A 24,739-nucleotide genomic window follows, 5' to 3' on the forward strand; every position below is an offset into this window, starting at 1 on the left:
GATGCCCTTTATCAGGTTGAGGAAGTTCTATTCTTAATTTTCTAAGATTTTTTTTTTTCAGGAATGAATGTTGTTAGCTTTGGTCAGTTTCTTTTTCTGTCCATAGTGATGATCATATGGTTTTTCTTTTTTCATTTGTTAATTAGGTGATTTATATTGATTTTTTGATTTTTTTTTTCCCCGAAGATGTTGGGGGTAGGAGTTTATTAACTTATTTATTTATTTTTGCTGTGTTGGGTGTTCGTTTCTGTGCGAGGGCTTTCTCTAGTTGTGGCAAGTGGGGGCCACTCTTCATCGCGGTGCGTGGGCCTCTCACTATCGTGACCTCTCTTGTTGCGGAGCACAGGCTCCAGACGCACAGGCTCGGTAGTTGTGGCTCACGGGCCTAGTTGCTCCGCAGCATATGGGATCCTCCCAGACCAGGGCTCGAACCCGTGTCCCCTGCATTAGCAGGCAGATTCTCAACCACTGCGCCACCAGGGAAGGCCCTGATTTTTTAAATTTTAAAGCAACTCCACATTCCTGGGATAAACCCACTTGGTTATGATATATTATCCTTTCTATGTGAACATCTGTGTTCATGGGGAATGATGATCTGTTTTCTTTTCTTGTAATGCCTTTGTGTGGTTTTGGTATTGGAGTAATGCTGACTTCATAGAATTAGTTGTGAATTATTACCTTCTTTTCAATGTTACGGAAGAGTTGGTATAATAATTAATAATTGATATTATTTCTTCCTTAAATGTTTGATAGAATTCACCTTTGAAAGTATCAAGGCCTTGAGTTTTCTTTGTAAGAAAGTTTTAAACTACAATTTCTTAGAAGGTTATATATTTCTTCTGTTTCTTTTTGAATAAGCATTGGTATTTTCTATCTTTAAAGAAATTCAGCTATTTCATCTAAGTTGTCAAGTTTATTGGCAAAAAAGTTGCTCATGGCATTTTCATTACCTTTTTCATATCTGAAGAATCTATAGTGATGTCATCTGTTATTCTTTATTTTGTTAATTTCTAATTTAATTTCATTGTGGTCAGAGAACATACTTTGTACAACTTGAATCTTTTAAAATTTGCAACTTGTTTTATGGCCTAAAATATATCATTTATTTTAGTAAATGCTCTCTGTATTTGAGAAAAATGTGTATTTTGCTGCTGTTGGAGTGTTCTAAAACTGTCAAATTAGAGATTTATTTAAAGCTATCAGTTCAATGTGTACCACTTTCATTATTGTCTTTATATGTAATCATCAAATGTGGTTGGTATTCCTTCTTTGAAGAGTTTTAGAGAAAGTGTATTTTTTAGGTGGAGAGAACATTTTGTTTTCTGATATATGATTCCTTTCTAGTTTTATTGTATTGTGTTCAGATAATGCTTTGTGTACCAATTCTACTTTTTGGAGCTTATTTAGGGTTTTTTTTTTGTGTCTGTGGTCTAATATATGATCATTAATGTTCCACAGACACTTGAGATATAATATTTTGTATATTTTCACAGAAAATCATTGATTGTCAGTCAGATTTTTAAAATTAATTGTTAAATCTTCTAAACCGTTACCCATTTTTGTCTACCCAATTTCTCATGGGCAGTGAGAAGTAAAGTGCCCTGTTAATAGTGTTCTTTTCTTTATTTTTACAGTGAGAAGTAAAGTGCCCTGTTAATAGTGTTCTTTTCTGCCTTAGGAATGTTAGCACTGTATAATTTAGAATGTACCCTGTAGCAATTTGGCATATAGAAATAGGAAATTTATCGTCACTATGATTTATTTATTCATTTAATGCCCTTTTAGCCTGTATTTTACTTTAGCTGATAAACAACCTTTAATCTGATCACAATCCTGATTTTTCTTTGCATGGTATACTTTTGCCTATCCTTTTATTTTCGGCCTTTCCAGATCACTTTGTATTTGTTTCTTGTTTACTATGTAGGGTTGGGTGTTTGCTTTTTGAGATTTCAGATTTTTGCTTTTTTCATATTTCAATCTGAAAATCTTAGGTGAGTTAAGCCAAATATTTTTTGTTTTTATTTTTTATAAAGAAAGCCTTTTACCACTTTATTTTTTACAAATATTTCTGATATTTACAATTGTGTATTTTATTCCAGTGACTACCTTTGTAATTATAGAATTATATAGTACCCTTGATCCTCTATTTTTTGGGGGCATTGGTCCTTTCTGTTATTAAATTTAGCATATTTTTCTTCCTTCTTTCTCCTCAACCCCTCCTCTATTACTGGATTTTAATCATTATCTTTTATATTGTTAAAAATGCTTCTAGTTCTAAGTTTAATTGTGAGTTTTAAAGGATATCTTTTTCTTTTTTTCTTTTTTTTTTTTTTTTGCCGTACGCGGGCCTCTTACTGTTGTGGCCTCTCAACCACTGCGCCACCAGGGAAGCCCTAAAAGATATCTTTTGACTACCAATTTACAGATGAGGCCACTTAATCTTTCCTCCCCCCGATCTTTTCTCTTTCTCCTCCCAATTTGTCTCCATATAAATCTTTTCCTTATTGTCAGAGGGTATCTGTTTGTTGTTTTACGCTTACTTTTGTAGTTAAATATAGTTCCTGCTGATCACCAGTGCTTTTGCTATAGTTTTCCCAGTCATTTCTTGGTTGCTGAAGCAGTTTCTTCAAGAAAGGCTAATGAGGGAATTCCCTGGCAGTCCAGTGGTTAGGACTCTGCGCTCTCACTGCCGAGGGGCCGAGTCCAATCCCTTGTCAGAGAACTAAGATTTCACAAGCCATGCGGTACGGCCAAAAAAAAAAAAGAAGAAAAGCTAATGAATCACCACCAATCTCATCAGTAAAGTCTAACTACTCTGAAGCTGTAAAGCTCACAGAAGTGGCTGTGTGATTTCCAAAATTCTAATTTTCAGTTGAATGGTTGAATTTTAGCATTGGCAACAAATATGTTCATTTTTTCCCCTTGAAGTGACAGCTTTTCTGTGTTCATTTCTGAAAACATTTTTTGTCAGATACTCAAATCTGAATAGATACCTTTTTGTGTCTGTTGTGGTAATCCGTGATAGAAGTGGTTGGTTCAGCTCACAACTCAAACAGTTGCACAGGTTCTTTTCCTTGAGACGGCTATAGCACTTTGCTGTGCAACAGAAATGGCTTATTCCTATTTCTCGTTTCATCATGCAGAATATTTTTTTAAATGTACTTAAATGTTGAGATTTAATAAAATTAAAACTACTGCTTCATCAAGGACAGCCTTGAGTGAAAATGGCATTTTCTCCTTTCCTCTGAGGACATGACTGTCAAGAATCTGATGACGGCTAGTATGGATTGGCGCCACGGCCTGGATTCGGGCTAAGGAGACAGCAGTTTTACTGACCCTTGCAGTTACACCACATTTGCAAAAGCAAACATCCTGAAAAGTAAAAATGAAATCTTAATATTTTTATGAAAATTAGTTTGACCTCACAAACCCCCTGAATCTTGAAGACCTCCTGTGGCCTCTCATGAATCAGACTTTGAGAACAACTGATAGGATCTTAATTATGCTAAATAATTAGAAAAAGGCAAAGAAATATAATAGTTTTAAATCATATTTTCTCTTCATGGTAAAATTACGGAGGACATTTTATCTTAAAATATCTTTATGTAATTTTTTAAAATATAAATTTATTTATTTTTGGCTATGTTGGGTCTTCATTGCTGTGCATGGGCTTTCTCTAGTTGTGGTGAGCAGGGGCTGCTCTTTGTTGCGGTGCATGGGCTTCTCATTGCGGTGGCTTCTCTTGTTGTGGAGCATGGACTGTAGGCGTGTGGGCTTCAGTAGTTGTGGCACAAGGGCTTAGTTCCTCCGTGGCATGTGAGATCTTCCCGGACCAGGTCTCGAACCCGTGTCCCCTGCATTGGCAGGCGGATTCTTAACCACTGCGCCACCAGGGAAGCCCCTCTTTATGTAATTTTCAGATGTTCTTCTGTTAATTCATATTACTCTCATGAAGAAGAAAAGAATATCATGCTTCACATTCTTGGCTGTAAAATGATAGGCTTCTAAATAGAAGGGGACAAAAGTTTAATGAAAGACACATCTTTGTTTGTAAATATGGACACTTGGGCACGATTTGGCTGAAAGTAAACTAATATGGAGGAGGCTTAAAAAGAGAGGGAAGGCTCATGAGAACAATATTTTTTGAGTTTGTTGAGTCTTCAAATTGTTGGTCTCTAGCTTTTATTTTATTTTATTATTTTAAAAAATATTTATTTATTTATTTGGCTGTGCCAGGTCTTAGTTGCAGCACTCGTGGGATCTTTAGTTGCGACATGCCGGATCTGTTAGTTGCAGCATGTGAACTCTTAGTTGCGGCATGTGGGATCTAGCTCCCTGACCAGGAGTTGAACCCGGGCCCCCTACGTTGGGAGTGTGGAGTCTTAGCCACTGGACCACCAGGGAAGTAAGTCCCTCTAGCTTTTATATTGCAAAACATTTTGGCTCTCCTTAAGGATCTTGAAAATACTATTCTGTTACCGTCTGTCATGGAGTGCCACTGTGGGATAATCTGAGGCTAGCCAGGTTTTTTTTTTCCCCTCTCTCAAAATTCATCTTTTTTCCTGGCTACTTATTAGTTTGGGTAATCCAGTAACTTTACTGCATTGGGTCTCAGTATAACCATTCTAGGCCATTTTTCCCTGGAATAGTATGTGTTCTATTAATATGTAGATTTAAGACTTTTAAAAAAATAATCTCAGGAAAGTTTTCTTGAATTATGTCTTGAGCTATTCATTCTGTTCTGTTGTTTTAGTTTTCTTTATTATTATTAGTATTTTTAACATCTTTATTTGAGTATAATTGCTTTACAATGGTGTGTTAGTTTCTCCTTTATAACAAAGTGAATCAGTTATACATATACATATGTTCCCATATCTCTTCCCTCTCTCATCTCCCTCCCTCCCACCCTCCCTATCCCATCCCTCTAGGTGGTCACAAAGGACTGAACTGATCTCCTTGTGCCATGCGGCTGCTTCCCACTAGCTATCTATTTTACGTTTGATAGTGTATATATGTCCATGCCACTCTCTCACTTTGTCACAGCTTACCCTTCCCCCTCCCCATGTCCTCAAGTCCATTCTCTAGTAGGTCTGTGTCTTTATTCCCATCTTACCCCTAGGTTCTTCATGACCTTTTTTTTTTTCTTAGATTCCATATATATGTGTTAGCATACGGTATGTGTTTTTCTCTTTCTGACTTACCACACTCCACATGACAAACTCTAGGTCCATCCACCTCACTACAAATAGCTCAATTTTGTTTCTTTTTATGGCTGAGTAATATTCCATTGTATATATGTGCCACATCTTCTTTATCCATTCATCCGATGATGGACACTTATGTTGCTTCCATGTCCTGGCTATTGTAAATAGAGCTGCAATGAACATTTTGGTACATGACTCTTTTTGTTTGTTTGTTTTTGTTTTGCTTTTTGCGGTACACGGGCCTCTCACTGTTGTGGCCTCTCCCATTGCAGAGCACAGGCTCTGGGCGCACAGGCTCAGCGGCCATGGCTCACGGGCCCAGCCGCTTCGCAGCATGTGGGATCTTCCCGGACCGGGGCATGAACCCGTGTCCCCTGCATCGGCAGGCGGACTCTCAACCACTGCGCCACCAGGGAAGCCCTAAATGACTCTTTTTGAATTATGGTTTTCTCAGGGTATATGCTCAGTAGTAGGACTGCTGGGTCGTATGGTAGTTCTATTTTTAGTTTTTTAAGGAACCTCCATACTGTTCTCCATAGTGGCTGTATCAATTTACATTCCCACCAACAGTGCAAGAGTGTTCCCTTTTCTCCACACCCTCTCCAGCATTTATTGTTTGCAGATTTTCTGATGATGGCCATTCTGACAGGTGTGAGGTGATACCTCAGTGTAGTTTTGATTTGCATTTCTCTAATGATTAGTGATGTTGAGCATTCTTTCATGTGTTTGTTGGCAATCTGTATATCTTCTTTGGAGAAATGCCTGTTTAGGCCTTCTGCCCATTTATGGATTGGGTTGTTTGTTTTTTTGTTATTGAGCTGCATGAGCTGCTTGTAAATCTTGGAGATTAATCCTTTGTCAGTTGGTTCATTTGCAAATATTGTCTCCCATTCTGAGGGTTGTCTTTTGGTATTGTTTATGCATTCCTTTGCTGTGCTAAAGCTTTTAAGTTTCATTAGGTCCCATGTGTTTATTTTTGTTTTTATTTCCATTTCTCTAGGAGGTGGGTCAAAAAGGATCTTGCTGTGATTTATGTCATAGTGTTCTGCCTATGTTTTCCTCTAAGAGTTTGATAGTGTCTGGCCTTACATTTATGTATTTAATCCATTTTGAGTTTATTTTTGTGTATGGTGTTAGGGAGTGTTCTAATTTCATACTTTTACATGTACCTGTCCAGTTTTCCCAACACCACTTATTGAAGAGGCTGCCTTTTCTCCCTTGTATATTCTTGCCTCCTTTATCAAAGACAAGGTGACCATATGTGGGTGGGTTTATCTCTGGGCTTTCTATCCTGTTCCATTGATCTATATTTCTGATTTTGTGCCAGTACCATACTGTCTTGATTACTGTAGCTTTGTAGTATAGTCTGAAGTCAGGGAGTCTGATTCCTCCAGCTCCATTTTTCGTTCTCAAGATTGCCTTGGCTATTCAGGGTCTTTTGTGTTTCCATACGAATTGTGAAATTTTTTGTTCTAGTTCTGTGAAAAATGCCAGTGGTAGTTTGATAGGGATTGCATTGAATCTGTAGATTGCTTTGGGTAGTAGAGTCATTTTCACAATATTGATTCTTCCAATCCAAGAACACGGTATATCTCTCCATCTATTTGTATCATCTTTAATTTCTTTCATGAGTGTCTTATAATTTTCTGCATACAGGTCTTTTGTCTCCTTAGATAGGTTTATTCCTATATATTTTATTCTTTCTGTTGCAATGGTAAATGAGAGTGTTTTCTTTTTTTTTTTTTTTTTTTGCGGTAAACGGGCCTCTCACTGCTGTGGCTTCTCCCACCACGGACCACATGCTCCGGACACGCAGGCCCAGTGACCATAGCTCACGGGCCCAGCCGCTCTGCAGGATGTGGGATCCTCCCGGACCGGGGCACGAACCCGTGTCCCCTGCATCAGTAGGCAGACTCTCAACCACTGCATCACCAGGGAAGCCCGGGAGTGTTTTCTTAATTTCACTTTCAGATTTTTCATCATTAGTGTATAGGAATGCCAGAGATTTCTGTGCATTAATTCTGTATCCTGCTACTTTATGAAATTCATTGATTAGTTCTAGTAGTTTTCTGGTAGCATCTTTAGGATTCTCTATGTAGAGTATCATGTCATCTGCAAACAGAGACAGCTTTACTTCTTCTTTTCCGATTTGGATTCCTTTTATTTCTTTTTCTTCTCTGATTACTGTGGCTGCAACTTCTAAAACTGTGTTGAATAATAGTGGTGAGTGTGGGCAGCCTTGTCTTTTTCCTGATCTTAGTGGAAATGGTTTCAGTTTTTCACCATATAGGATGATGTTGGCTGTGGGATTGTCATATATGGCCTTTATTATGTTGAGGAAAGTTCCCTCTATGCCTACTTTCTGCAGGGATTTTATCATAAATGGGTGTTGAATTTTGTTGAAAGCTTTCTCTGCATCTATTGAGATGATCATATGATTTTTCTCCTTCAATTTGTTAATATGGTGTATCACATTGATTGATTTGCGTATATTGAAGAATCTTTGCATTCCTGGAATAAACCCCACTTGTTCATGGTGTATGATCCTTTTAATGTGCTGTTGGATTCTGTTTGCTAGTATTTTGTTGAGGATTTTTGCATCTATGTTCATCAGTGATATTGGCCTGTAGTTTTCTTTCTTTGTGACATCCTTGTCTGGTTTTGGTATCAAGGTGATGGTGGCCTCGTAGAATGAGTTTGGGAGTGTTCCTCCCTCTGCTATATTTTGGAAGAGTTTGAGAAGGATAGGTGTTAGCTCTTCCCTAAATGTTTGATAGAATTCGCCTATGAAGCCATCTGGTCCTGGGCTTTTGTTTGTTGGAAGATTTTTTATCACAGTTTCAATTTCAGTGCTTGTGATTGGTCTGTTCACATTTTCTGTTTCTTCCTGGTTCAGTCTTGGCAGGTTGTGCATTTCCAAGAATTTGTCCATTTCTTCGAGGTTGTCCATTTTATTGGCATAGAGTTGCTTATAGTAATCTCTCGTGATCCTTTGTATTTCTGCAGTGTCAGTTGTTATTTCTCCTTTTTCATTTCTAATTCTATTGATTTGAGTCTTCTCCCTTTTTTTCTTGATGAGTCTGGCTAATGGTTTATCAATTTTGTTTATCTTCTCAAAGAACCAGCTTTTAGTTTTATTGATCTTTGCTATCATTTCCTTCATTTCTTTTTCATTTATTTCCGATCTGATCTTTATGATTTCTTTCCTTCTGCTAACTTTGGGGTTTTTTTGTTCTTCTTTCTCTAACTGCTTTAGATGCAAGGTTAGGTTGTTTATTTGAGATGTTTCCTGTTTCTTAAGATAGGATTGTATTGCTATAAACTTCCCTGTTAGAACTGCTTTTGCTGCATCCCATAGGTTTTGGGTCGTCGTGTCTCCATTGCCATTTTTTTCTAGGTATTTTTTGATTTCCTCTTTGATTTCCTCAGTGATCACTTGGTTATTAAGTAGTGTATTGTTTAGCCTCCATGTGTTTGTATTTTTTACAGATCTTTTCCTGTAATTGATATCTAGTCTCATAGCATTGTGGTTGGAAAAGTTAGTTGATACGATTTCAGTTTTCTTAAATTTACCAAGCCTTGATTTGTGACCCAAGATATGATCTATGCTGGAGAATGTTCCATGAGCATTTGAGAAAAATGTGTATTCTGTTGTTTCTGGATGGAATGTCCTATAAATATCAATTAAGTCCGTCTTGTTTAATGTATCATTTAAAGCTTGTGTTTCCTTATTTATTTTTATTTTGGATGATCTGTCCATTGGTGAAAGTGGGGTGTTAAAGTCCCCTACTATGATGTGTTACTGTCAATTTCCCGTTTTATGGCTGTTAGTATTTGCCTTATGTATTGAGGTGCTCCTATGTTGGGTGCATAAATATTTACAATTGTTATACCTTCTTCTTGGATCGATCCCTTGATCATTATGTAGTGTCCTTCTTTGTCTCTTGTAATAGTGTTTAAAGTCTATTTTGTCTGATACGAGAATTGCTACTCCAGCTTTTTTTTTTTTTTTTTTTTTGCTCTACACGGGCCTCTCACTGCTGTGGCCCCTCCCGTTGCAGAGCACAGGCTCTGGACGTGCAGGCTCAGCAGCCATGGCTCACGGGCCCAGTCGCTCCGCGGCATGTGGGATCCTCCCAGACCGGGGCACAAACCCATGTCCCCTGCATCCGCAGGCAGACTCTTAACCACTGCGCCACCAGGGAAGCCCTACTGCAGCTTTTTTTGATTTCCATTTGCATGGAATATCTTTTTCCATCCCCTCACTTTCAGTCTGTATGTGTCCCTAGGTCTGAAGTGGGTCTCTTGTAGACAGCATATATATGGGTCTTGTTTTTGTATCCATTCAGCCAGTCTGTGTCTTTTGGTGGGCGCATTTAATCCATTTACATTTAAGGTAAGTATCGATATGTATGTTCCTATTCCCATTTTCTTAATTGTTTTGGGTTTGTTATTGTAGGTCTTTTCCTTCTCTTGTGTTTCTTGCCTAGAGAAGTTCCTTTAGCATTTGTTGTAAAGCTGGTTTGGTGGTGCTGAACTCTCTCAGCTTTTGCTTGTCTGTAAACGTTTTAATTTCTCCATAAAATCTGAATGAGATCCTTGCTGGGTAGAGTAATCTTGGTTGTAGGTTGTTCTCCTTCATCACTTTAAATATGTCCTGCCACTCCCTTCTGGCTTGCAGAGTTTCTGCTGAAAGATCAGCTGTTAACCTAATCGGGATTTCCTTGTGTGTTATTTGTTGTTTTTCCCTTGCTGCTTTTAATATGTTTTCTTTTTATTTAATTTTTGATAGTTTGATTCATATGTGTCTTGGCGTGTTTCTCCTTGGATTTATCCTCTATGGGACTCTCTGTGCTTCCTGGACTTGATTAACTGTTTCCTTTCCCATATTAGGGAAGGTTTCAACTATAATCTCTTCAAATATTTTCTCAGTCCCTTTCTTTTTCTCTTCTCCTTCTGGGACCCCTATAATTCAAATGTTGGTGCATTTAATGTTGTCCCAGAGGTCTCTGAGACTGTCCTCAGTTCTTTTCATTCTTTTTTCTTTATTCTGCTCTGCAGTAGTTATTTCCACTATTTTATCTTCCAGGTCACGTATCCATTCTTCTGCCTCAGTTATTCTACTATTGATCCCTTCTAGAGTATTTTAAATTCCATTTATTGTGTTGTTCATCATTGCTTGTTTCCTCTTTAGTTCTTCTAGGTCCTTGTTAAATGTTTCTTGCATTTTCTCTATTCTATTTCCAAGATTTTGGATCATCTTTACTATCATTATTCTGAAGTCTTTTTCTCGTAGACTGCCCATTTCCTCTTCATTTGTTAGGTCTGGTGGGTTTTCATCTTGCTCCTTCATGTACTGTGTGTTTTTCTGTCTTCTCATTTTGCTTATCTTACTGTGCTTGGGGGCTCCTTTTTGCAGGCTGCATGTTCATAGTTCCCGTTGTTTTTGATGTCTGTCCCCAGGGGCTAAGGTTGGTTCAGTGGGTTGTGTAGGCTTCCTGGTGAATGGGACTAGTGCCTGTGTTCTGGTGGATGAGGCTGGATCTTGTCTTTCTGGTGGGCAGGTCCACGTCTGGTGGTGTGTTTTGGGGTGTCTGTGGCCTTATTATTTTTAGGCAGCCTCTCTGCTAATGGGTGGGGTTGTGTTCCTGTCTTGCTAGTTGTTTGGCATAGGGTGTCCAGCACTGTAGCTTGCTGGTCGTTGAGTGAAGGTTTAGATGGATATCTCTGGGAGATTTTCGCCGTTTGATATTACGTGGAGCTGGGAGGTCTTTTGTGGACTAGTGTCCTGAACTTGGCTCTCCCACCTCAGTGGCATAGCCCTGACACCTGGCTGGAGCACCAAGAGTCTTTCATCCACACGGCTCAGAATAAAAGGGAGAAAAAATAAGAAAGGAAGGAAGGAAGGAAGGGAGGGAGGAAGGAAGGAAGGAAGGAAGGAAGAGAGCGTGCGAGGGCAGGAAGGAGGGAGGGAGGGAGGAAGGAAGAAAAAATAAAGCAAGATAAAACAAAATATAGTTATTAAAATAAAAATAATTATTAAGAAAAAAATTATTTTTAAAGTAAAAACAAACAAACAAACAAAAACGGACGGACAGAACCCTAGGACAGATGGTGAAAGCAAAGCTATACAGACAAAATCTCACACAGAAGCATACACATACATACTCACAAAAAGAGGAAAAGGGGGAAAAATAATATATCTTGCTCCCAAAGTCCACCTCCTCAATTTGGGATGATTCGTTGTCTATTCAGGTATTCCACAGATGCAGGGTACATCAAGTTGATTGTGGAGATTTAATCCGCTGCTCCTGAGGCTGCTGGGAGAGATTTCCCTTTCTCTTCTTTGTTGGCACAGCTCCCGGGGTTCAGCTTTGGATTTGGCCCCGCCTGTGCGTGTAGGTCTCCTGAGGGCGTGTGTTCTTCGCTCAGACAGGATGAGGTTAAAGGAGTAGCTGATTTGGCGGCTCTGGCTCAGTCAGGCCGGTGGGAGGGAGGAGTACGGATGCGGGGCGAGTCTGCGGTGGCAGAGGCCAGCGTGACATTGCACCAGCCTGAGGCGCGCCGTGCGTTCTCCCGGGGTAGTTGTCCCTGCATCACGGGACCCTGGCAGTGGCGGACTGCATAGGCTCCCGGGCGGGGAGGTGTGGATAGTGACCTGTGCTCTCACACAGGCTTCTTGGAAGCGGCAGCAGCAGCCTTAGCGTCTCATGCCTGTCTCTGGGGTCCGCGCTTTTAGCTGCGGCTCGCGCCAGTCTCTGGAGCTCCTTTAAGCAGCGCTCTTAATCCCCTCTCCTTGCGCACCAGGAAACAAAGAGGGAAGAAAAGTCTCTTGTCACTTTGGCAGGTCCAGACTTTTTCCCGGACTCCCTCCCGGCTAGCCCCTTCAGGCTGTGTTCACGCTGCCAGTCCTCTTCCCTGAGATCCGACCGAAGCCCGAGCCTCAGCTCCCAGCCCCCGCCCGCCCTGGCGGGTGAGCAGACAAGCCTCTCAGGCTAGTGAGTGCTGGTCGGCACGGATCCTCTGTGCGGGCATCTCTCTGCTTTGCCCTCAGCACCCCTGTGGCTGTGCTCTCCTCCATGGCTCCGAAGCTCCCCTCTCTGCCCCCCACAGTCTCCGCCCACGAAGGGGCTTCTTGTGTGTGGAAACCTCTCCTCCTTCACGGCTCCCTCCCTCTGGTGCAGGTCCCGTCCCTATTCTTTGTCTCTGTTTTTCCTTTTCTTTTGCCCTACCCAGGTACGTGGGGGAGTTTCTTGCCCTTTGGGAGGTCTGCGGTCTTCTGCCAGCGTTCAGTAGGTGTTCTATAGGAGCAGTTCCACGTGTAGATGTATTTGTGGTGTATCTGTGGGGAGGTAGGTGATCTCTGCGTTTACTCTTCCGCCATCTTCCTCAACTCCCTGTTTTAGTTTTCTTATTCAGGGATTCTAATTACACATACACTGATGCTTTCTCTTTCTCTTCCTCCCCCTTTCCTCCCTCTTTCCCTCTCACCTTTCTCCTCCCAGTTCTCTGCAAGCTGCATATCACCCATTACTGTGCTTACGATCTAATGAGGAAGATAAAACATCATCTTTCTAAAGATACCAGTGATATCCTAATTTATAAATCAAATAAAACTTCCACATCTTATTCATTCTCAGTGCTGTATTAAACAGTGATGATCACCCCTTCCTTTTTAAAATTCTGTATCCTGTAGATATCTATGATTGTGTGGTCTTCTGATTTTTAAACCTCTGTGACTGTTCCTGAGTTGGATTTTGTTTCCATCCTCTGTCCATATCATAAATATTGGTCTTCCTCAAGATGTAATCCACTGTTCACTGATTTTTATCTCTGTTATCCCTGGACAGTTTTATTCATATACAGTATTTCCTTTCATGACTTACAAGTGTGTAATTCTAACCCAGATGTTTTAGATTACTATATCCAGTTTCTTACTATTCAATATCGAAGTAAAGATGTTCCTCAAAGCTATGACAGCCCAAACTATGTTTAGCTTCTTCCTTGTAGCACCTCCTCCCATATTCCTTATCTCATTTGATGAAATCTGCATCCAACCATCACTCAAACTAGAAACTTAGGGGTTTCTTAGGCTCCTGCCTGTGCCTTCCAACCCATAACCGATCTGTCACCAACCTCTACAGTTTTGCTTTATAAACAGTGCTTGATTCTATCTGCTGTTTTTTATGCTTACCCTCACTATGCTAGTTTGGTCTCCTATTTCCATCTTGAACTCCTATACTAGCCACCTATCTTCAGTCTTGGTTTTCCAGATCCTCCCATCATAGAATCAGCAGAGTGTTTTGTCTACATGTATTAATCTGATGGTTACACACTCTCCAGTATCCCTATAGTATATCCTTAGTACTTAATGCTAGGATAGGCACTTAATTCCTTATTTTATGCCTTTAATAATTCTAAATATACTTTAATAATTTCTACCTGATAATTATAATATTTGAAGTTTTAGGGGTCTCCCCTGCTGTTTGTGGTTTCTGCTGACATTAACTTATGGTGTGTTATTTCATGAGGTGCTTTAAACTTTTTTATTTTGGGCACATCTTTTGGGGGCTTTATCAGGAGGTCTTATTTTGCCTGTTAAGCAAAGCACTGGTAAACACTGTTAACTGTTTCTGGAATTTTTTTCTTTCAAGTGCTCCAGGAGTATCTTTTTTTCAGGATCACCTTTTGTGTTAATTTCTTGGCCTGATTATTCCCATACTAAGGAGATAGTGTAAATTCAAATCCCAAATCCACCTGTGGGCAGGATCTTGATTATAGATTCTTGGAGAGTACAGATTTATCCCCACTGAGTCCAGGCAGAGACAGACAACCTTTCTTGTTAGCTTCCTATGCATATGGGCAGGTTTTTTTGTTTTTTGTTTTTTCTAATTGCCTTTCACTAAGGAGGCACCTTTCAAGAATCCTGTTTTTAGGAGGATCTTTGCTTTACTTCCTTATGTTGCAAGAATTAAGGCCTCAGTTTGTTTCTGGCATTAAAACCCAAGCTCTTATATGAACAACAAATTTATAGTACAGTCTCAGTGATGGCTCAGGGCTTATTGCTTTAGTTTGCAGTGCCTTTTTCAATTTTAAACCTTGGATATTGCCCCTAGTTTTGGGGGAGCTCAGCTGTGTATTTTAAAGAGTGTTTGTTAAATTTCCTCAGTATTTCTAGAAAGTTTTTTTCTCTGCAGATTATTTGTCCCTCTATATGTATTCTCATTCAGGGTTGAGATTTAACACAGCTCTAACACTTTTCAAATCTATGGTTTTAGTTCCTGTTTTTGAAGAATCTAAGTAAGATTATAAATGTAGTCATGTGGAATATTGATAAATAAAGGAAGCAGGATGGATGGGGCAGGGTTAGCCTTTTAGGATTATAGGTCCTTCTGCTTACTTCTCTCTCAGATAATAGTGGTTCCTCAGGTTTTGTTCTTTTTGTCAAAGAAGTGTTAGCATGTGGTATTCTCTTTCACATAATGTCTTCTCCCTCCTGATGGGATATTCTTCTGCCCAGAACCTAAGCCTTCCAGGATTTTTAAAAGGAAACCATTGCTCTTCAGCTAGCAGAAAATGAAAGAGTACTGCCGAAATCTAATGCTTGGGTACTTGACAAGTTCTAGTCATAATAAGCTACTGCTCCTCCCTCAAAGTGTTTCTCTTGAAAAAGACCAAAATTATGGGTTGCCATTCATTTGATATGAGTCTATACATGATGAATTTAAAACAGTCAAAATGTTATGAAACTGAGAAATTAATTAACCTTAAAATAGCTGGTTTGGAGGATTGTGACAAAATATGGACAACCTTAATCACCTGAGCCGCCAATGGGACCAACTATATTATATTATCAATTGACATATTTTCTTTGCAGATTTTCTTTACAAAGCTGTGAGATAAATACATTTTTTTCATGTAATGTTTCTTATAATGTTGTAAACTCTTTATAAACTTGTAATATCTACATAATATTTTATTTAAATAGCAAATTTACTTAACTGTTTTCCCATGTTGTATATTTAATTTCAATGTCTTCCTCCCTTCCCCCTCCTTCTCCTCTTTCTTCTATTATAGAGCTGCAGTGAATACATTAATGCATTAAATTTTTTTTCTTACTAAATGTATTTAGGATAAATTTCCAGATAGAATTACTGGGTAAAAGTGTTTTCACATTTTTAAGGCTTTTGACACAGAGTGCCAGATTGCTTACCAAAAGTATGGTACAAGTTATATTCTCCCAACAATCTTAACAGTATCTGAAGCAGGCTACTTTCATTATGTGTTGTGTCTAACCAGGGGGCCGTTGGACAGAGATGTGGTGCTGATGCTTTCTTTACGGTTTCTCTACAGGATATGGTGCCCATCATAGTTGATTACTGCCTTCTGCTGCAGCGAAAGTGAGTATACATTGCCTGTCAGGTTCAATTATTTTGAGTCCAAGTTGCCTCTTGCTTATATTATAGCAATAATTTACTACTATGAATTCTATGAATTTGACTCAATAGGTTATTTTAAAAAATGAATTTACAGAAATTTGATTCTTTAAGAATTTTCAGTCCATTTACCTAATAAAATTAACTTGTCCAATATAGATGTATCATCTGTGTATTTATGTGGCAGTATAGTGGAGGTGAAGAACATAGCAAAAGAGCAATACTTAATCACTTAAAGATCTTAAAAGTGTATGATTCATGCATTATATATATATGCTCTTTTATGAACCATCACTAAAGCAGTATTTCATACCACTCAAAAAAAGGAAAGATTTATTGTGCTTCTTTTTTAAGAACCTCTTTGTTTAAAGGAAATCACTTTAAATAAACTCTTGATTAGGGTCTGTTCATTTAAATAGTAACTACATAAATTAACCAACCTGTGCTAGTTCATAATTTTTCACACTTAGAATAATAGTTAGCTTCCTACATGCCAGGTATTGTTCTAAGCACTTTAATTTATCTATTTTTTATAACAACTTATTTAATTTTTGTAACAGTGAGGTAGGTATTATTGTTATCTTCATTTTGCATAGGAGGTTCAAGAGGCAGTATGCGATTAAGTAACTTGCCAAAACTTGCTCACACTTTTTTTGAGGAGCAAAGGTGGGATTCTAATGCAGGCAGCCTAGTTCTTGGGTTCTTGCTCGTAACTACCAGCTTGTACTGCTTTTTCAGTGGTGAACAGCTGTGAGGATCCAGTGCAGATACTCCCCAAACCCTCTACAACACTGTCTTGACTCCTGAATTTATGTATATTCAGGTTGCCTAAATCATATAAGGTTGGATCATACTTAGAAAGTATCAGTGAAGGTTATCAAGAGGGCAGTTTATTTGCTGTGTCAGACCTTCAGTTAAATCACAAAGAGCTCTAGCTTCTGTTTACTTAGGGCTCAGATTCATTCCAGTGTTTTAGCTATAGTGTTACATGTAATTATCCAGTGAAATATGTTGTCTTTATGGTTGGGATGTAGTTGAAAACATGGTTTTATGTTACACATTGTCTTCTTCTTTTTTTTTTTTTTTTGGTACGTGGGCCTCTTACTGTTGTGGCCTCTCCCGTTGCGGAGCACAAGCTCTGGACGCACAGGCTCAGCGGCCATGGCTCACGGGCCCAGCCGCTCCGCAGCATGTGGGATCTTCCCAGACCGGGGCACGAACCCGTGTCCCCTGCATCGGCAGGTGGACTCTCAACCACTGCGCCACCAGGGAAGCCCCACATTGTCTTCTTTATGAGGGCCCAAGGAAGAAATTTCTCTCAGGTGTTAGTACCAGAAATACTTTTGCATCTTCTGAACAGCTAACTCACTTTTAGCTGATGGACAGTGAATTGTATAGCTAATTATTGTTTCCTAGGGAGCTAAGAGCCATGGTATACTAACCTCACCCTAGTTCTTAACTTAGTTTTCTCTTCAGCTCATGTTTTACACTTACACTTCCTTGTTATTTGTCTTATATTTTTTAAAGCAGCCTCAATAGTTTATGGATCAGTTTTACATATTTTATTTCATTTAAACCTCATAATTACAGTGTAAGAGAGGTAAAGTTATCTTCATTTTCAGATGAGGAAATTGAGATGTAGTGGTATTTCTAATACTAATAAGTGCTGGGACCAACCTAAATCTTCAAATTAAGATAATATAAATGAGATAAAATATCTAAGAGATTAAATTTGGTTTAGAGTAAGAAGGCATATCTTTATAAAACAGATTATTTCTACCTAAATGGTACCTGGCACAAAGTAGCCTGATGGTTGAATTAATGAAGTAATTCTGCCTCTTGGTTTGCAGGGTGACTTGTGATCATTAACTTGAAATCTTGAATACTCTCACAGTGAGATAAAGTTGAAATGACCTGAGCAGTTGTAAGATGGATTATATAGGGAAAAAGAAAAAAAAAAAGGTTTTTTTTCTTTCAGAAATATTTTCTGTTATTCCCAAAAATGTTCCAGAGCTAAATTTTTCTTTTCTTATATGACTTGAAAAGGAATTATTTCCAACTTTATTTAATCTATTGACTGGCTGAGAATGCAGTAATTTCTTTATTAAATCAGAGCATCCAACATAGAAGACAAGATCTAGTCTAGATTATCACCAAATTAGAATCTATTTATTATTTCTTCATTTTTTTTTTTTTTTTTTTTTTTTTTTGCGGTACGTGGGCCTCTCACTGCTGTGGCCTCTCCCGCTGCGGAGCACAGGCTCCGGACGCGCAGGCCCAGCGGCCACGGCTCACGGGCCCAGCCACTCCGCGGCATGCGGGATCTTCCCAGACCGGGGCACGAACCCGTGTCCCCTGCATTGGCAGGCGGACTCTCAACCACTGCGCCACCAGGGAAGCCCTATTTCTTCATTTTTATCAGTTTCTTTCTTTCCTTTAATTTTTCCTGACTCCTTAGCATGTTTTCTTCTGGGCTGTGTCTGAAATGAGTACAGTATTTGTTTTGGAGATCTCAGAAATACCGGCCATCATAGTATATTCCTGACTGCCAAGGGGAAGGGAGATCTCAAGGGTCCTAATCTGAGCTCTTCTTGGTCCTCTTCTCCTTCCTTCATCCAGTCATACACACATACTCCTAGATCCAGGATTGGATATTTTTCCTGGACCATAGTGCAAATAGTATGGCTTCCTTCTCTCTTGACTGTTTCTGAAGGCTGAAGACCAGATTGTATTAGATCCTGCTTCTGCTTAGGAGAAGTTCCAGCATGTGTGTTCTTACTCTCTTTCCCCTCCTGGTCTCTTTCCCTGCTTTTTCTGCTCTCTGGGTTCCAGAAGGGACAGGGTAGTGTCCTCAGCAGTGTAAGAAAGTTTGAGGCTGTGGAACTAGGCATTGGGTCACATGCTCCCTTTTGTGTTCTAGATTCTGTGCTCTTGTGCTTGCTTACTTCTCATCATACTGGCTTTTCTTTTTCATCATAATATTAAGAATCTGTATATGGGCCTGAGCTTATGAGTAAAGAGGTCAAATAAGCCATTTGATCGACTTTGATTCTTTGTGTCTAGGTCATCTTTCAATTTCCTTCCATTGCAAACATGCAGTGATTAAAGATTTATTAGATATAAAAATTCTGTGTTTCATAAATGCTTCAGTGTAATCACACTTAAAAATAGAGTTAAATTTTTTCTTAGAGTTTCCATAGATAATAAGATTAAAAATGATCAATTCCCTAGACTCAATTGAAGCAGAGGGATTTAAAAATTATGTAACTTCATTCCAGTATGATATCTTTCTCCCTAAACTGGATACTCTCTTTATGCCATTTTCTTTGACATTTGGTTCCATTTGCATCTAGAATCTTCTCTTCTACATTTCCAAATTTTCAAAATATTTGTGATGTTGAGATTGCTTTTAAGAATGCTCAGATTGTGCATAACACAGATACCGTCTTAAAAAAAAAAGATTTACCTGGAACAAAATGTAGAGCATAAACAAAGATAAAAACTTAGAAAATATGAGAGGAAAATAGAAAAGAAGCTTCAACATATACCTGACCATTGTTCCAAAATTAAAGACTAGAGAACATGGCTAATAATTTTCCTGAATTAAAGGAAGACAGAAATTATCAGAAAGAAAACTCTTGGTGCACAGCAGAACAAATCATAACAAGCCTACACCTATGAGTTTGATTATACTAAGAGTGACAGTGGCATAGCATTGCATACTGCACTGAGCGTATCACATAGGAGTTCTGCTTCTAGCAATGGCAATGAGGACAGCTGGGAAATCTGGATAATTTGTTAACAAAATTTATATGAAAGCATCAGAGAGCTACCAAGGGGATGAGGATCTGTGGTACCAAGATCCAGGCAGAGGAGAGAGGCACAGAAGCTGGCTCTTCCTGTTGAGATAATTGCCAACTCTGAAAAACGGCAGCTGAGGGGTTGAGAAGCTGAGCAAAACTTTAGAGCAATTTGTGATGTTGCTGCAGTTGAGTTCAAGGATCACACAAAAAGAGGGGTGCTAAATATTCCAGGCTTTTGTTGAGCTATGAAGAGCTACACCCTAAGAATAATGCTGAATTAGAACACATGTAGGTTCATCATGGTTAAACTGCTGAAAACTAAAGACAAAAAAAATCTTTAATGTCATTATGAAAGAAAAAAAACCCTTCAAAATAGTAACAATTAACCTTACAGCTTACTTCTAAACAGAAATAATGGAACCAAAGACAACAGAATTGTGAAAGGACAGAAAGAAAACATCTATTAATATAGAATTCTATATACAACAAAAATACCTTTTGAAAATGAAAGTGATACAGAAATATATTCTAAGAAACACAAACTGAGAGAATTCATCATTAGCAGACCTGCACTAAAAAAATAACAAAAGCTGTTCTTTAGATAAAAGGAAAATGATTGAGGTGGAAAAGCTAATGTGTGGGTAAGTGAATATAGAATATAATCAATATGTGTGAGGATTGAATAAAACATGAAGAAAAATGAAGAGAAAAATATATGAAAACAATACTACATAATTTGAGAAAAGGGTAAATAAGGTTAAAATGTTCTAAAGTCCTTGCACTGTCTAGAAGGTGGTAAATTTATTAATTTATATTATAATTTAATAGTTTGAAGATGCAGATTGTAATCTCTAAACCCATACTTAGTATATAATAGTAAAAACATATATAACTAACAAGGTAATAAATGGTGTCATGATGAAAAATACAATTTAAAAAAGTCAAAAGGAGCAAAAGGAATTAAGAATAGTTAAGACAAGGAGAAAGATAATAAATGATAAATTTAAAAATATATCAGTAATTACATTAAATAGCAAACAACTAAAACAAACAAACAAAACATAATCTAGTACTCAGCCAATTTCAAGTAACTTCTTCCACTTCTAGGGTGGTCACTTAGACACTCAATACTGGCCTCCAGATACCTTTTATATTAATATTTTCTGATTGAGTACATTGGTTTTATAGTCAGTCCTCTTATTTTCATATATTATACTGTCTCTTATGAGGTTTAAATTATAAACACAGTACATACTCTGAAATTAATTTTAACTCAATACCACAACCATTATTATACTATGATCACTGTTACCTCTGTATCATAAGTTATAGAATTTCATACCCAGCAGTAATATTATATTACTAGGATATATATGTATTTCCATTCATATGTAAGAATTCTTTTATAATGTAAAATCCTTTTTACTGTGGCAGGAACCACACTGCTTTTTCTCTGTAGGGCATACTGATCAGTGTGTAATGGACATCTTTTTTGGTTAAAATTTGGCTTTATTATCTTTCTGTGAATCTTTTAAAATCAGAAATTATAGGAAATTCTGTTTCTGAAGATCTACCTTTATTTTCATAATTTGGTCTCTGCTCACACAATTTCATTTCAATTTGATAGTGCATATATATTTTTTCAGTACTAGAAAAAGATATAAAATATCTCAAGGGTTTTTTTAGGATATTTAATGATTTGTCATTTTGCTTATACAACAGTAGCCATAATTTCAGTTTATTTTGAAAATAGGTCCAGAGTTTACTTGAACTATAATCATAATTTTGAACATTGTTTAAAAATAAGTGCTTAAATAAATGCTATGTTATTATGTGTGAATTATATCTCAAAGCCATTATAAAACAATATAGGTGCTGTATGTAGATGATCTTGACCACTTCAAGCTTATATCACTGTAAGCAGATATCCAAAAAGAAGCCATTATTCAGATAACTTGAATTATATATAAATCTGAACCAAAAAATATTTCTCTTAAATCTAAAGTGAACCTGAAGTGGCCTTTTGATAGCCAGAGTATTTGTTTAACCTTGTTGTTCAACATCAGGATTATTATTGTGAAACAGAAAGATTTTAATGATCAGCCATGGTTGAGGAACTTAATGTTTTGAGTTTTCTCATCATTTTCTTGGTAACTGCAAGTTAAAATTCTAAACTTCAAAGCTAGGTGAAAAATGGGGCCATGCCTTTTTTATTTTGTCTAACTGCTATATGGAGATTATAATTCACGTACCATAAAATTCACCATTTTAAAGAGTATGGTAGTTTTCAGTATATTCACAGAGTTTAATTAAGCCATGTCTTTTTAAAGGAAATATTTACAAACTAATACTTGTATCAGGAAACAGAGCATTTTGAACATAATTTCTTGAAGATCATTTGAACTTTTTTTTTTGAGCAGTGAAATAACTTTCATTTTGCACACAATTCAGCATCTATGATAGTAGCCAGACATGTAACAGGTTCTCAATAAATTTTAATTAAATAAGTGAAATTTGGTAAAAAAAAAAAAAAAGTGGATTGTCTCTAAAGTTCATATTTTCCAGGTCATATGGAGCCCTTTTTTTAAAAAAACTTTTTATTTTATATTGGAGTTCGGGTGATTAAAAATGTTGTGTTAGTTTCAGGTGTATTTACATCTTTTCATATGTATTTACATGTATCTATTCTTTTGAACTTTGTTTTTAATTTTATAAATAAAGAGGCCAGCCGAAATCAACTTTGGATTTATTAAATCCCACTTATATGTAGAGGAGGGTTGTTTATTTGGTTCTGGTTATATATTTAGTGTACTCTGGCAAGTGTTAGGATTGATGCTCTTGCTCCCTTCAGACAGTCTCTGAATTTGTAATGATCTCGTAATCAAAGCTGAGTTCTTCACATTTTATAATTGTAAAATTGATAGTGCAAAAAGTGAATTTGGTCATTTTTTCTATCAATTTGAAGTTATGTGTGATAAACTCCAAATAATGTCTTTAATATGAGTATTAATATAAAGTGAAGTTATGTAGAAGACCTTTTTGTTGGCCCTCTGTTACTCAGAATGGATTTTTCTATTATACTGGTTATAAGGAGGCTAAGCTTGAAGCAATAAACATCGGTTTTGACATGAGCTGTTCCAGGAAACAAGGTCAGCACCCTGGAGTATAATGCCTAAGTACAGAAAGAAACACAAGAGCTAAAACCTATTTTTTTTTTTATGTACTTTTCTTTTTCCCTCCTTCTCTGATGATCTAATAAGTATTTTCCCAGAATGACGAGAATATGTCTTAAAATTTTGTTTTATTTTTATTTTAAGGTAGAGATGCAGATAGGAGTTGCTGAGTTATATTTTTCTTGCTTCTTTATTATAGCCTCTTACTGGTTAAGAAAGAAGCATATAGTTTTGCCATTAATCTTACCAGTATTGCATGCTGTAGTTTGTCACAGGAGTGTCTTGTTTGTCAACTTTTATGCTCTCTTTACTGAATTTGTAGCTTTTTAGTTTTCCTCCCCAGGGCTTTTTGTGCTGAACTGAAATATATAATTATCTTTCCTAGCATGTTGTTTTTAACAGCACATTACAGAGTGCAAGAGCTAGCAAATATGACATTTTCTTTAAGTTCCTAAGAGTTACTTTGTTACTCTTATTTTATCTTTCTTACGGTAGGCCTTCATTAATCTCAGTTCCTTTTGCTTGGCTAGTAGTTGGTAATCACAAAAATGTAACGGACTGTCAGGCTTCCCTGGTGGCGCAGTGGTTGAGAGTCCGTCTGGCGATGCAGGGGACACGGGTTCGTGCCCCGGTCCTGGAAGATCCCACATGCTGCCGAGCGGCTGGGCCCGTGAGCCGTGACCGCTGAGCCTGTGCATCCGGAGCCTGTGCTCCGCAACTGGAGAGGCCACAACAGTGAGAGGCCCGCGTACCACACACACACACAAAAAAGTAATGGACTGTTGATTAAGATGAAACTAACATGAAAAATACTCTGATAAATATAAAGCAAGGGGGAAAATGATGCAATAATTATACTTGTGGATATGAGAAAAAAATAAATGGATATAGATTTCCCCCCGGGATATTGCAAATACTGTTTATTGAAAAGCAACATGGGGTTCTATGCAGTTGTAGCCAGTCCGTTTATCATTGGTCCCCCTTCCAGGACTTCAGATGAGGCAAGACCCCATCCCATTGGTTTCAGAGTCTTCCTTGTCCTTTTTGTGGAACTTGTCATGAAAGATCACACCTGTGGATGAACCATCTACCACTTTTCACAATTGACATGATGCACATATATAGAGGTTATACATTTAGCAAATAAATAAATAAACAATCAGTTAATCCTAACAGGTAAAAAGAATTAGCAGTTTTTGTATTTGAAAAAAAGAATTAAAGAATCAGTGAATGATATAAGTCAATACACTGTATAAATGGAAACATGGAAAACATTTAATTTTGCCAGTCATCAAAGAATTGAAAACAGTGATGTTGTTTAATTTATACATTAAACTATATGGGAAAAAGCTAAAGACAATTGTCTGTTGAAACTGTTGAAATTATACATTACTGATGGCTGTGTAAATTGGTGCTATGATGATTTTTGAAGATAATTTAGTAATACATTTTAAGTGCCACAACATTTTTTGTATCTTTTGACTTTAAATAAATTTCTAAAAGTAGAATGACTAAGGAATTAAGCCCCCAAATGGAAAGACTATATATGTAGATGTTCATTGTCGCCTCACTCATAATAGTGAAATAGTGGAAATAAGTGATACATTACAGGAATAGTTAAATAAATTCTTATGTTTCAGCATATTGAAACATTGTGGTTAGACAAAATGGTAATTTTAAAGAGTTAAGTAGCAGCTTAGGACAATGCTTATATAATATTGGGTGAAAACAAATTCAGATTATGTCTATGGTGAATAGAACTCTAAAATTACTTCTGGACTCTTTGCAGAGGAGATACAAAATAAATAAAACACAGTTATTGAGTGTGGTAGCATTTGATTAATTACAGTTTTTTTGTTTCTGCAATAAAATAGTTTTCAGACATATTTTAAAAACATCGAACATTTTCTTCTTCCGCTCCCATCAATAATCACTACCTAAACCTTTTGGGAAGCAAGGGGCAAGAACTAGATAAAGAAGCAGATTGACCTTGCAGATCAGATGGGAATATTTAGATACCAGGAAAGAGGAAAGGCTAAATTGTGAATAGTCCTTTTAATTTTTTTTTTACTTCATCATAGTCTCCATACTACCTGCTCCCATATCAATGTTGTCTTTAAGAA

The 24,739-nt window shown here is 37.5% G+C and overlaps 1 protein-coding gene across 4 annotated transcripts in view; it reads left to right on the forward strand.

The window, feature by feature from the left end:
• Window positions 1-24,739, forward strand: part of VPS8 (VPS8 subunit of CORVET complex) — a 299,498-nt gene that overhangs the window by 88,755 nt on the left and 186,004 nt on the right. For all 4 annotated transcript variants that reach the window (XM_081234582.1, XM_081234581.1, XM_081234583.1 and 1 more), the window contains one exon: window positions 15,558-15,604. In XM_081234582.1, the coding sequence (XP_081090708.1) occupies window positions 15,558-15,604 (47 nt within the window). The remainder of the gene's footprint in view (window positions 1-15,557; window positions 15,605-24,739) is intronic.

The sequence above is a fragment of the Mesoplodon bidens genome (genome assembly GCF_964165515.1).
Source record: "Mesoplodon bidens genome assembly, chromosome: 5".
In the NCBI taxonomy this organism is placed as follows: Eukaryota; Metazoa; Chordata; class Mammalia; order Artiodactyla; family Ziphiidae; genus Mesoplodon; species Mesoplodon bidens.